Consider the following 13,774-nt stretch of genomic DNA (forward strand, 5'->3'; position numbering starts at 1 on the left):
ATAGACTTGACGCTCCGGTACCGCTTTCCGTGCAGTAGCAGAGAAAACAGTCTGTGACTAGGGTGGCTGGAGTCTTTGAAAATGTTAGGGCCTTCCACTGACACCCCAGTGGTGTACTGGGCCGTACGCACTACCCTCTGTAGTGCCTTGTGGTTGTAGGCCGAGCAGTTGCCATACCAGGCAGTGATGCAACCCGTCAGGATGTTCTCGATGGTGCAGCTGTAAAACCTTTTAAGGATGTGATAGGGGCTGGGGTATAGGGTCCGGGGCTGGGGTATAGGGACCGGTGCTGGGGTATAGGGGCTGGGGCTGCGTGGTGAGCATTAGTGTGTGGCGCTATAGTGGCAGGGAAAGGCAAAAGGCTGTCTGAGGGTGGGTGTTCTTTTTACCCTCTGTGCATATGGGAGGGTAAGGGCCCTATGGAATGGCCACAGCAGAATGCCATGGATGCATTGAAGATTAGGCTAATATCACCCTAGCACTGCTATTCTCTCTGGTCAGTCCAGGGCTACTTACACTTTAGCCCACCACTGATACTCCACAATGCAACGATGGTAAACCTATTGTTCACTCACATCAGTGCTGCAGGGTCCATACAACTAGAAATAAAGCTGAGGTAAAACAGTGACAAAGTCACTATTATGCTACATGTATCATGGGAGTCCCCGTATGCTGAAATCTATATTTTGTGAGACATTCTGGGCTGGCTGGTGAGCAGTGTGGATGTAAAAGTGATTTAATGATGTCTGTTCTAATGCATTCTCCTCACTCCACTCTCCCAGATTAAATGAGTCGGGCCCAGCTAGGCTCCACGCTAGCCTGTCTGTTCACAGCACTGCCGAAGCACTCTTCCACATTCCAAAGTGGAGGGGGTTTATTGAAGCTGGCCAGGAGTCAGAGCCTCTCAGTTGGTCTTCTGCCACTCAGGCCAACACAACAGAGTTTTTACACAAACACAGACGTTGAACGTCTTTTTCGTCTAACTAACCTTGCCAACTTTTTTTGTATGAATACAAATGTGAACGGTTCTGGAAATGAAATCCTCTAAATCGACTGTATAGTCACAGACATAGGTCGTGTGTGTACTTACGGAAGCCCGGGGGTTTCTTTAAACTCACAGCCGAGCGCCACAGCCCACATCACAACATGTTTCACATCACAGGAGAAGAAAAGGAAACTGTGTTTGAGGTTATGAAAATGTCCCTCCCTCTGCAGCAGGGAGTTATAGAGAGGCCATGCGGTTGATATTATCATGGAGCCACGTAGTGCAGAGGACAGGAGCACATATACATGCACCAGCTTGGTCCTTAGATTTGGCCTGTCCTGGTCTAACAACCTCTAGCTCTTTTCCCTACCCCCTAATCTCTTCTAGTAGGTCTTGGTGTAGATTGGTGTACGCAAAATTATGACTGTGACTGATGAAGGATTGATGGACGGACTGACAGAGAGACTGACTGACAGAGAGATTGACTGACAGAGAGACAGAGTGACAGAGATAGAGTCTGACTGGGAGAGAGACTGACTGACTGAGAGACTGACTGACAGAGAGACAGAGTGCCAGAGAGACAGAGTGACAGAGAGACTGACTGACAGAGAGACAGAATGACAGAGAAACTGACTGACTGACAGAGAGACTGACTGACAGAGAGACAGAGTGACAGAGAGACTGACTGACAGAGAGACTGACCGACAGGGAGACAGAGTGACAGAGAGACTGACTGACAGAGAGGCTGACTGACAGAGTGCCAGAGAGACAGAGAGACTGACTGACAGAGAGACAGAGTGCCAGAGAGACAGGGTGACAGAGTGACTGACTGACAGAGAGACAGAATGACAGAGAAACTGACTGACTGACAGAGAGACAGAGTGACAGAGAGACTGACTGACAGAGAGACTGACCGACAGGGAGACAGAGTGACAGAGAGACTGACTGACAGAGAGGCTGACTGACAGAGTGCCAGAGAGACAGAGAGACTGACTGACAGAGAGACCGACTGACAGAGAGACAGAGTGACAGATAGAGTCTGACTGGGAGAGAGACTGACTGACTGAGAGACTGACTGACAGAGAGACAGAGTGCCAGAGAGACAGAGTGACAGAGAGACTGACTGACAGAGAGACTGAATGACAGAGAGACAGAGTGACAGAGAGACTGACTGACTGACAGAGAGACAGAGTGACAGAGAGACTGACTGACTGACAGAGAGACAGAGTGACAGAGATAAAGTCTGACTGGGAGAGAGACTGACTGACTGAGAAACTGACTGACAGAGTGACAGAGAGACTGACTAACAGAGAGACTGACCGACAGGGAGACAGAGTGACAGAGAGACTGACTGACAGAGAGACTGCCTGACAGAGAGACCGACTGACAGAGAGACAGTGACAGAGAGACTGACTGACTGACAGAGAGACTGACTGACAGAGAGACAGAGAGACATAGTGACAGAGAGACTGACTGACAGAGAGACAGAGTGACAGAAAGACAGGCAGACAGAGAGACTGACTGACAGAGAGACAGAGTGACAGAGAGACAGGCAGACAGACAGACAGAGAGACTGACTGACAGAAAGACAGAGAGACATACAGACAGTTGGGGAGTCTATGATGGGCGTGTGGATATGGTGCTGCAGTAGATTGCCTGGCGCTCGGTCTCCAGCTGGCTGTATCGGCACGCCTAGCTGCCATGGCAACGCACCCATGCGTGAGCACACAGCACAGGAAGGGCTTGGCTAGCTCCAGATGTTGGGCTCACTCCCCCACATTTATCCTAATCCACACACTGCCCTCCACAATATCAGGCCATCTGCAGTACACACACACACACACACACACACACACACACACACACACACACACACACACACACACACACACACGCACACACACGCAAACACACGCAAACACACATTAGCTCTGCCAGGTGGCTCTGAGGCCCCAATGGGCTTCTTCCACCTCTGGCTTTGTCAGTTGATTGAAGAGATCGCAGCTGCTATAAAATCATGCATGAGATGAATGGGAATGTTTAAATGGGTCAGTGTATGTGCGCATGTTGCAAAAACCCCCAGGTGAATTTTCACTTTCTTTCTTTGTTTGCGATGGCAACGCTAGCTACTGTAATGCCTCTGCAGTCCTTACACACCAGACACACCAAAGTATCTCACAATGGCCAGTCATTGTGTGTATTGCATCAGTGGTGTGGAGACTGTAGGTGGATGGTGGTGTGTTTGCGCCTGTGTGTGTGTGGTGTGGGATGGACTGTCTGTGTGTTTGACTAACAGAGACCCTCTCCATTGTTCCCTGTGTGTCCTACAGCCAAGCACGATGTCAACGGCAACAGGACCGTACCACCATTCCCCGAGGGACTGCAGATGGCTATGTTTGGTAGGTGATCCAAATGAGGAGAGGGAGGAGGACGTTGGGGGCCGGGGGAGAGGAGAGGGGAAACAGGGGATAGGGGGACAGAGGGGAGGGTGGCAATAAGACAGTGTAGTATAATTAGTTCCCCCTCCCCTGATACTCTGTTCGGTTCAGAAAAAGACATTCAAAAACAAAATGAAAGGAGAGAGAGAGAGGACAGAGTAGGAGGAGGGGGTGTAGAGATTAATTGCAAGGGGTGATTAGGATCTCTTTAATAAAATGCATTAGTTCAGCTCCTCTTTTCTCCATTCGGGGAGTCAAACTGCGTAATCCATCAGGACAGACAGCAGAGAAATCAGCCTCTTTATCTCCCGGGGCTGTGTACAAATAAGCATGTTTTAAAGCAGTCTTACATGCACTTGTGACCCGCAGAGCATTTCAAATCACAAAGCCTCCCGTGGACTACCTTAAAAGTTGCCAGTTACCCTTGACTCTACAAAAGCCTGTCTTCTACCCCCCCCCTTACCGCTGTGCCAGTGATTGGCTACGTTCAGAACTACCTTGTGTTAATACTCCAACATTCGCTCCCAAACACAAAGGTGTGGATGCGTGAGCGTGTGTGTGTGTGTGTAGGAGCCGTGTAGGAGCCTCTTCAGTCCCAATCACCTCACGCACACAAAAAACCTCTCACACACACACACATCGAGGCAAACTGCCTGAGCCCCACTCAACTCTTCAGTACTGCGTGGTGAGAAAACGGAGTTCAGCAGTCATTTGGTTTCTCAGATAAATCACTCCACCCAATCGGGGGAATGAATGGCTGTGGATAACCGTTTTTAAGCCGTGCCCTAATATATTCTTACTGTTTTATTTGGTGGGGGAGTATTACTTGGTGCTAAATGTTTACAGTGGGTATTAGTTTTATATCAGTTGTTTTTACAGGCCCAGGAACACTATGGTTTGATTAGACACTAAATCCAAAGCTGGGACACAGGTCCGGACCTTAATGGAGGGGATTGAGAGCAGACACGAGGTGGATGTGTTCCCTGCTGACAGACTATACACCTCAGTGTCGTGGGAGGGTTTTAATGGGTTGTATCAGTGTGTGTGGGCTGTTGTATTCATTTCACACCTAAGAGAGGTATCGAGACCAGAGCAACATCGGCCAATAAACAAGGTGCATGAGAGCCCAGCCAGCCAGGGTATGACATGTGTACTAGAGGTCGACTGATTATGATTGTTCAATGCCGATACCGATTATTGGAGGAACAAAAAAGCAGAATACAGATTAATCGGCCGATTTTAAAAATATGTATTTGTAATAATGACAATTACAACAATACTGAATGAACACTTATTTTAACTTAATATAATACATCAATAATATCAATTTGGCCTCAAATAAATAATGAAACATGTTCAATATGGTTTAAATAATGCAAAAACAAAGTGTTGGACAAGAAAGTAACAATAGTGCAATATGTGCAATGTAAAAAAGCTAACGTTTAAGTTCCTTGCTCAGAACATGAGAACATATGAAAGATGGTGGTTCCTTTTAACAGGAGTCTTCAATATTCCCAGGTAAGAAGTTTTAGGTTGTAATTTTTATAGGAAATATAGGACTAATCCCCGAGCTGACAAGGTAAAAATCTGTCGTTCTGCCCCTGAACAAGGCAGTTAACCCACCGTTCCTAGGCCGTCATTGAAAATAAGAATGTGTTCTTAACTGACTTGCCTAGTTAAATAAACTCTTCTATTTATTGCATTTTTCCAACTGTCCGTCCGTTTCTGACTGGGGTGTGTTGTGTTAAAGGGATGGGATGTTTCTGACTGGGGTGTGTTGTGTTAAAGGGGATGGGATGTTTCTGACTGGGGTGTGTTGTGTTAAAGGGATGGGATGTTTCTGACTGGGGTGTGTTGTGTTAAAGGGATGGGATGTTTCTGACTGGGGTGTGTTGTGTTAAAGGGGATGGGATGTTTCTGACTGGGGTGTGTTGTGTTAAAGGGATGGGATGTTTCTGACTGGGGTGTGTTGTGTTAAAGGGATGGGATGTTTCTGACTGGGGTGTGTTGTGTTAAAGGGGATGGGATGTTTCTGACTGGGGTGTGTTGTGTTAAAGGGATGGGATGTTTCTGACTGGGGTGTGTTGTGTTAAAGGGGATGGGATGTTTCTGACTGGGGTGTGTTGTGTTAAAGGGATGGGATGTTTCTGACTGGGGTGTGTTGTGTTAAAGGGATGGGATGTTTCTGACTGGGGTGTGTTGTGTTAAAGGGGATGGGATGTTTCTGACTGGGGTGTGTTGTGTTAAAGGGATGGGATGTTTCTGACTGGGGTGTGTTGTGTTAAAGGGATGGGATGTTTCTGACTGGGGTGTGTTGTGTTAAAGGGGATGGGATGTTTCTGACTGGGGTGTGTTGTGTTAAAGGGATGGGATGTTTCTGACTGGGGTGTGTTGTGTTAAAGGGATGGGATGTTTCTGACTGGGGTGTGTTGTGTTAAAGGGATGGGATGTTTCTGACTGGTGTGTGTTGTGTTAAAGGGGATGGGATGTTTCTGACTGGGGTGTGTTGTGTTAAAGGGATGGGATGTTTCTGAATGGGGTGTGTTGTGTTAAAGGGATGGGATGTTTCTGACTGGGGTGTGTTGTGTTAAAGGGATGGGATGTTTCTGACTGGGGTGTGTTGTGTTAAAGGGGATGGGATGTTTCTGACTGGGGTGTGTTGTGTTAAAGGGATGGGATGTTTCTGACTGGGGTGTGTTGTTTTAAAGGGATGGGATGTTTATGACTGGGGTGTGTTGTTTTAAAGGGATGGGATGTTTCTGACTGGGGTGTGTTGTCTTAAAGGGATGGGATGTTTCTGACTGGGGTGTGTTGTTTTAAAGGGATGGGATGTTTCTGACTGGGGTGTGTTGTGTTAAAGGGATGGGATGTTTCTGACTGGGGTGTGTTGTGTTAAAGGGATGGGATGTTTCTGACTGGGGTGTGTTGTGTTAAAGGGATGGGATGTTTATGACTGGGGTGTGTTGTTTTAAAGGGATGGGATGTTTCTGACTGGGGTGTGTTGTTTTAAAGGGATGGGATGTTTCTGACTGGGGTGTGTGTTTTAAAGGGATGGGATGTTTCTGACTGGGGTGTGTTGTTTTAAAGGGATGGGATGTTTCTGACTGGGGTGTGTTGTGTTAAAGGGATGGGATGTTTCTGACTGGGGTGTGTTGTCTTAAAGGGATGGGATGTTTCTGACTGGGGTGTGTTGTGTTAAAGGGATGGGATGTTTCTGACTGGGGTGTGTTGTTTTAAAGGGATGGGATGTTTATGACTGGGGTGTGTTGTTTTAAAGGGATGGGATGTTTCTGACTGGGGTGTGTTGTTTTAAAGGGATGGGATGTTTCTGACTGGGGTGTGTTGTTTTAAAGGGATGGGATGTTTATGACTGGGGTGTGTTGTTTTAAAGGGATGGGATGTTTCTGACTGGGGTGTGTTGTTTTAAAGGGATGGGATGTTTCTGACTGGGGTGTGTTGTTTTAAAGGGATGGGATGTTTCTGACTGGGGTGTGTTGTTTTAGAGGGATGGGATGTTTCTGACTGGGGTGTGTTGTTTTAAAGGGATGGGATGTTTCTGACTGGGGTGTGTTGTGTTAAAGGGGATGGGATGTTTCTGACTGGGGTGTGTTGTCTTAAAGGCCCAGTGCAGTCAAAAATGTGATTTTTCTGTGTTTTATATATATTTTCACACTATGAGGTTGTAATAATACTGTGAAATTATGAAAATGATAATAATTCCCTTTTAGTGTAAGAGCTGTTTGAAAGGACTGCCTGAAATTACAGTCTGTTTTGGTGGGATGGAGTTCTGGCCTGCCTGGTGTGATCACCAGGCCGTAAATTAGTTAATATACCAATAGGAAAGAGAGTTCCAGCTAGTTTTCAGTTTTCCCCTCCCCACTCAGACCACTCCCAGACAGTCCTAGCAAAAGTCTTAAAGGGATGGTCTGTTTCTGACTGAGATGTGTTGTCTTAAAGGGATGGTCTGTTTCTGACTGAGATGTGTTGTCTTAAAGAGATGGTCTGTTTCTGACTGAGATGTGTTGTCTTAAAGGGATGGTCTGTTTCTGACTGAGATGTGTTGTCTTAAAGGGATGGTCTGTTTCTGACTGAGATGTGTTGTCTTAAAGGGATGGGCTGTTTCTGGGGCGCAGAGAGAAAGTTCTGGAAGCAGAAGGGAGTCTACTCCACCCAGGTGGGCTATGCTGGAGGCCTCACCCCCAACCCCACCTACGAAGAGACCTGCACAGGTAACACTCAACAGTGACCCCACACCCCACTCAACAGTGACCCCCACACCCCACTCAACAGTGACCCCACACCCCACTCAACAGTGACCCCAACACCCTACTCAACCGTGGCCCCACACCCTACTCAACAGTGACCCCACACCCTACTCAACAGTGACCCCACACCCTACTCAACAGTGACCCCACACCCTACTCAACAGTGACCCCACACCCTACTCAACAGTGACCCCACACCCCACTCAACAGTGCCCCCACACCCTACTCAACAGTGACCCCACACCCTACTCAACAGTGACCCCACACCCTACTCAACAGTGACCCCACACCCTACTCAACAGTGACCCCACACCCTACTCAACAGTGACCCCACACCCTACTCAACAGTGACCCCACACCCCACTCAACAGTGTCCCTACACCCTACTCAACAGTGACCCCACACCCTACTCAACAGTGACCCCACACCCTACTCAACAGTGCCCCCACACCCTACTCAACAGTGACCCCACACCCTACTCAACAGTGACCCCACACCCTACTCAACAGTGACCCCACACCCTACTCAACAGTGCCCCTGACTCATTGTCCAAGTGCTTGTAGAACATTAGCGGGCTCAGAATAATTCAGTGTTAGAATTGAGTGTTTAATTGAATCTTGATCTCCCTCGTGAACTGCCCTCCACAGCCCTCCACAGCCTGTCTGTAACACACTAACCAACCTGTCTGTAACACACTAACCAGCCTGTCTGTAACACACTAACCAGCCTGTCTGTAACACACTAACCAGCCTGTCTGTAACACACTAACCAGCCTGTCTGTAACACACTAACCAGCCTGTCTGTAACACACAAACCAGCCTGTCTGTAACACACAAACCAGCCTGTCTGTAACACACAAACCAGCCTGTCTGTAACACACAAACCAGCCTCATGATGTGACGAATCACGTTTGATTTGATCATCTCCTGATGTTAATGACTTGCACATGTCTCTATGAAGGGCCTTTCTACCAGGTACTACTGCACTGTACTCAGTAGCAGAGGTATCTGGGGTCTAGGTTGTCAGGTTGTTTTCTCCCAGCCTGCCCCTGGAAACCAAATGGAATCCCTTAGGTCCTATTATAGTGAGGCAGGGAGAAGGGACCGCTTTCTAGCAGTACGTGTGTGTGTATGTGTGTGTGTGCGCGCTCAGCTGTATGTGTGTTTGTGTGCGTGCACAAGTGTGTGTTTACGTTTTTAATGATCTGACAGTTAAGGAATGTGTAAGGCCATTATGTGATAGGCAGAAGGATCTCTCTCCATGATACTGTCTAAGTGTGTGTGCTGTCCAGAGAGAAGGAAGTGCGCCATTAGATGTGCATCACGAGTTCTATGGTTCTGTGATGGGCCTCCTCACTCTCCTGTTAGTAACAAAACAGCAACAGTAGGTGCCATTCTGAGCAGTCTGCTTTCTGTGAAAAGTGGACAATCAGAAATATAGTTTGGAAATGAGATTCCAAATCAGCGGTGGAAGAAAGTCTCCGCGATTCAGACGGTGAAATTGTTCACTACAGTTTTCCTTTCATTGCAATAATGGGAGTTGGGTGTGTTTGAACATTCAGGGCGCTATCCAAACACTGCCAGCTGTCTCTGTGTTATTTCTAGATGCACCCACTGCCTCTCCAACCTGCTTTTGAGGGATTTAGGATTTAGGAAATTAGATTTTGCGCTCAGTGTGAATGTACATAGTTTTCCGGGTATAAGAAGTAACAGAACAAACCCTGCCGGGTGTTCCTCTGAGGACTGAGGGCATTTTTTGAACTCTGGCCCCTCATTTTTTGAACTCTGACCTTCACAGACCGGGCCCTCCGCAGTGTGTGTGTGTGTGCGTATGTGTGCTCTTGTGTATGTGTTCGTATGTGTGCGCTTGTGTATGTGTTTGTGTCTGTGCGCATGTGTGTGGAATCTGCAAAATACCCTCTCTCTCCTATCTCTCCCGTCTGTGGTTCAGTACAATAACAGTTTGTGTAGGGCTGTTACGAGCATGGAAGTCACTAGTCTTTGATCTGGATATTGACTTTTGTTCCAGTGGAAAACAACTTTGTAAAGACTTTCATCAGGGGAAATTTGTTTGATGACTTTTCCCAGAGTGCCGTTCTCTCAGGATGGATCTTGAACTGAAGTCAGAGCTTAGAGTTTAGAGGCGTTAAACATCTACTGCTGTAGGATCTGAGAGAGAGAGAATATGTGTGTATGTGTGTGTGACTGTGTGTGTATGTGTGTGTGACTGTGTGTGTATGTGCGTGCATGCATGCGTGTGTGTTTCATTTTATTGATGTTTTGTTATCATTTAGTTTCTGTTTTGGTAGTAGTGGCAGTGCTCTGTAGAATGCAGAGCACTGAGGCAGGGAGCTTTCCATCTGGTGGTGCTGAAACCTTGTCTCAGCTCACTGCTACTAACTGTTACTGACTGTTACTGACTGTTACTGACTGCTACTGACTGTTACTGACTGCTACAGACTGTTACTGACTGTTACTGACTGCTACTGACTGTTACTGACTGTTACTGACTATTACTGACTGTTACTGACTGTTACTGACTGCTACTGACTGCTACTCACTGTTACTGACTGTTACAGACTGCTACTGACTGTTACAGACTGTTACTGACTGTTACTGACTGTTACAGACTGCTACTGACTGCTTCTCACTGTTACTGACTGTTACAGACTGCTACTGACTGTTACAGACTGCTACTCACTGTTACTGACTGTTACAGACTGCTACTGACTGCTACTCACTGTTACTGACTGTTACAGACTGCTACTGACTGTTACTGACTGTTACTGACTGCTACTGACTGCTACTCACTGTTACTGACTGTTACAGACTGTTACTGACTGTTACTGACTGTTACAGACTGCTACTGACTGCATCTCACTGTCACTGACTGTTACATACTGCTACTGACTGTTACAGACTGTTACTGACTGCTACTCACTGTTACTGACTGTTACAGACTGCTACTGACTGTTACAGACTGTTACTGACTGCTACTGACGGTTACTGACTGTTACAGACGGCTACTGACTGCTACTGACTGTTATAGACTGCTACTGACTGCTACTGACTGCTACTGAATGTTACAGACTGCTACTGACTGTTACTGAATGCTACTGAATGTTACAGACTGCTACTGACTGTTACTGACTGCTACTCACTGTTACTGACTGTTACAGACTGCTACTGACTGTTAGAGACTGTTACTGACTGTTACAGAGTGTTACTGACTGCTACTGACTGCTACTGACTGTTACAGATTGCTACTGACTGTTACTGGCTGTTACTGACTGTTACTGACTGCTGCTGGGGCTGTGAGGTGAGGTTTTCTCAAATGAATAAACACTGGCACAATAGCAATAGCTCATCCAACAGTCTTTGAAACTATATAACTTTTAGACCCACACATGATCTTGTCCTCTCTTCTCTGTGATCCGAACCTCAACAGCCTGCTGCGACAGACAGCTGGTGTTAGCACAGTATCTCCTCTCAGATAGTCAAACCTGAGCAGCCCCCTCTTCCTAACTATTCAGTCTGACAGAATCCATAGTCAATATGAATCTACACACTCAGGCATATAGTAAGTGGATGTAGAATGCATACGTTACACTGCACAGATGACTTGACTGAATGGAGAGAGAGAGAGGGAGGGGAGCGAGAGAAGAAGGATCACTCTGAACATGGCTGATCAACTATATCCAAGAGACCCTGCGCTCTGCTCCCATTGCCTTCTGGGATACATGAAGAATGGGTGGGGTGTGGGGGTTTCAGCCTTGTGTAACTGTAGAGAGATAACTGTACCCTTTCCTCCTTCCCTGTCTACACACACACACACACACACACACACACACACACACACACACACACACACACACACACACACACACACATACCATGGCTCCTTGGCAGACAGCTGTGTCAACAAGGGATTAGGGGCTGCAGGAATGTATAGAGCAGACAATAGACCCAAAGAAAGAGAAACAGAGAGAGAATGGAGGAAAGCATCATTCTGATGAGGGATGTGTACAGTAAGGAATAGGATAGGGCAGTACAGGAATAGGATAGGGCAGTACAGGAATAGGATAGGGCAGTACAGGAATAGGATAGGGCAGTACAGGAATAGGATAGGGCAGTACAGGAATAGGATAGGGCAGTACAGGAATAGGATAGGGCAGTACAGGAATAGGATAGGGCAGTACAGGAATAGGATAGGGCGGTAAGGGAATAGAATAGGGCGGTACAGGAATAGGATAGGGCAGTACAGGAATAGGATAGGGCAGTACAGGAATAGGATAGGGCAGTACAGGAATAGGATAGGGCAGTACAGGAATAGGATAGGGCGGTAAGGGAATAGAATAGGGCGGTACGGGAATAGGATAGGGCAGTACGGGAATAGGATAGGGCAGTACAGGAATAGGATAGGGCAGTACAGGAATAGGATAGGGCAGTACAGGAATAGGATAGGGCAGTACATGAATAGGATAGGGCGGTAAGGGAATAGAATAGGGCGGTACGGGAATAGGATAGGGCAGTACGGGAATAGGATAGGGCAGTACAGGAATAGGATATGGCAGTACAGGAATAGGATAGGGCAGTACAGGAATAGGATAGGGCGGTAAGGGAATAGAATAGGGCGGTACGGGAATAGGATAGGGCAGTACGGGAATAGGATAGGGCAGTACAGGAATAGGATAGGGCAGTACAGGAATAGGATAGGGCAGTACAGGAATAGGATAGGGCAGTACAGGAATAGGATAGGGCAGTACAGGAATAGGATAGGGCAGTACAGGAATAGGATAGGGCGGTAAGGGAATAGAATAGGGCGGTACAGGAATAGGATAGGGCAGTACAGGAATAGGATAGGGCAGTACAGGAATAGGATAGGGCAGTACAGGAATAGGATAGGGCAGTACAGGAATAGGATAGGGCGGTAAGGGAATAGAATAGGGCGGTACGGGAATAGGATAGGGCAGTACGGGAATAGGATAGGGCAGTACAGGAATAGGATAGGGCAGTACAGGAATAGGATAGGGCAGTACAGGAATAGGATAGGGCAGTACAGGAATAGGATAGGGCGGTAAGGGAATAGAATAGGGCGGTACGGGAATAGGATAGGGCAGTACGGGAATAGGATAGGGCAGTACAGGAATAGGATATGGCAGTACAGGAATAGGGTAGGGCAGTACAGGAATAGGATAGGGCGGTAAGGGAATAGAATAGGGCGGTACGGGAATAGGATAGGGCAGTACGGGAATAGGATAGGGCAGTACAGGAATAGGATAGGGCAATACAGGAATAGGATAGGGCAATACAGGAATAGGATAGGGCAATACAGGAATAGGATAGGGCAGTACAGGAATATGATAGGGCAGTACAGGAATAGGATAGGGCAGTACAGGAATAGGATAGGGCAATACAGGAATAGGATAGGGCAATACAGGAATAGGATAGGGCAGTACAGGAATAGGATAGGGCAATACAGCAATAGGATAGGGCAGTACAGGAATAGGATAGGACAGTACAGGAATAGGATAGGGCAATACGGGAATAGGATAGGGCAGTACAGGAATAGGATAGGGCAGTACGGGAATAGGATAGGGCAGTACGGGAATAGGATAGGGCAGTACAGGAATAGGATAGGGCAGTACAGGAATAGGATAGGGCAGTACAGGAATAGGATAGGGCAGTAAGGGAATAGAATAGGGCAGTACAGGAATAGGATAGGGCAGTACAGCAATAGGATAGGGCAGTACGGGAATAGGATAGGGCAGTACGGGAATAGGATAGGGCAGTACAGGAATAGGATAGGGCAGTACAGGAATAGGATAGGGCAGTACAGGAATAGGATAGGGCAGTACAGCAATAGGATAGGGCAGTACGGGAATAGGATAGGGCAGTAAGGGAATAGGATAGGGCAGTACAGGAATAGGATAGGGCAATACAGGAATAGGATAGGGCAGTACAGGAATAGGATAGGGCAGTACAGCAATAGGATAGGGCAGTACGGGAATAGGATAGGGCAGTACGGGAATAGAATAGGGCAGTACAGGAATAGGATAGGGCAGTACAGGAATAGGATAGGGCAGT

At 47.2% G+C, this 13,774-nt stretch overlaps 1 protein-coding gene and 1 pseudogene across 5 annotated transcripts in view; both read left to right on the top strand.

Moving 5' to 3' along the window:
• Window positions 1-13,774, top strand: part of msra (methionine sulfoxide reductase A) — a 99,537-nt gene that overhangs the window by 47,990 nt on the left and 37,773 nt on the right. For 4 of the 5 annotated variants that reach the window (XM_036975435.2, NM_001160616.1, XM_036975434.2 and 1 more), the window contains 2 exon segments: window positions 3,316-3,384; window positions 7,533-7,652. In XM_036975435.2, the coding sequence (XP_036831330.1) occupies window positions 3,316-3,384; window positions 7,533-7,652 (189 nt within the window). 5 annotated transcript variants of the gene reach the window in all.
• Window positions 11,766-12,797, top strand: LOC149984119 (uncharacterized; annotated as a pseudogene).

Source organism: Oncorhynchus mykiss, chromosome 4 (assembly GCF_057628025.1).
Source record: "Oncorhynchus mykiss isolate SJ-2025 chromosome 4, ASM5762802v1, whole genome shotgun sequence".
NCBI lineage: Eukaryota > Metazoa > Chordata > Actinopteri > Salmoniformes > Salmonidae > Oncorhynchus > Oncorhynchus mykiss.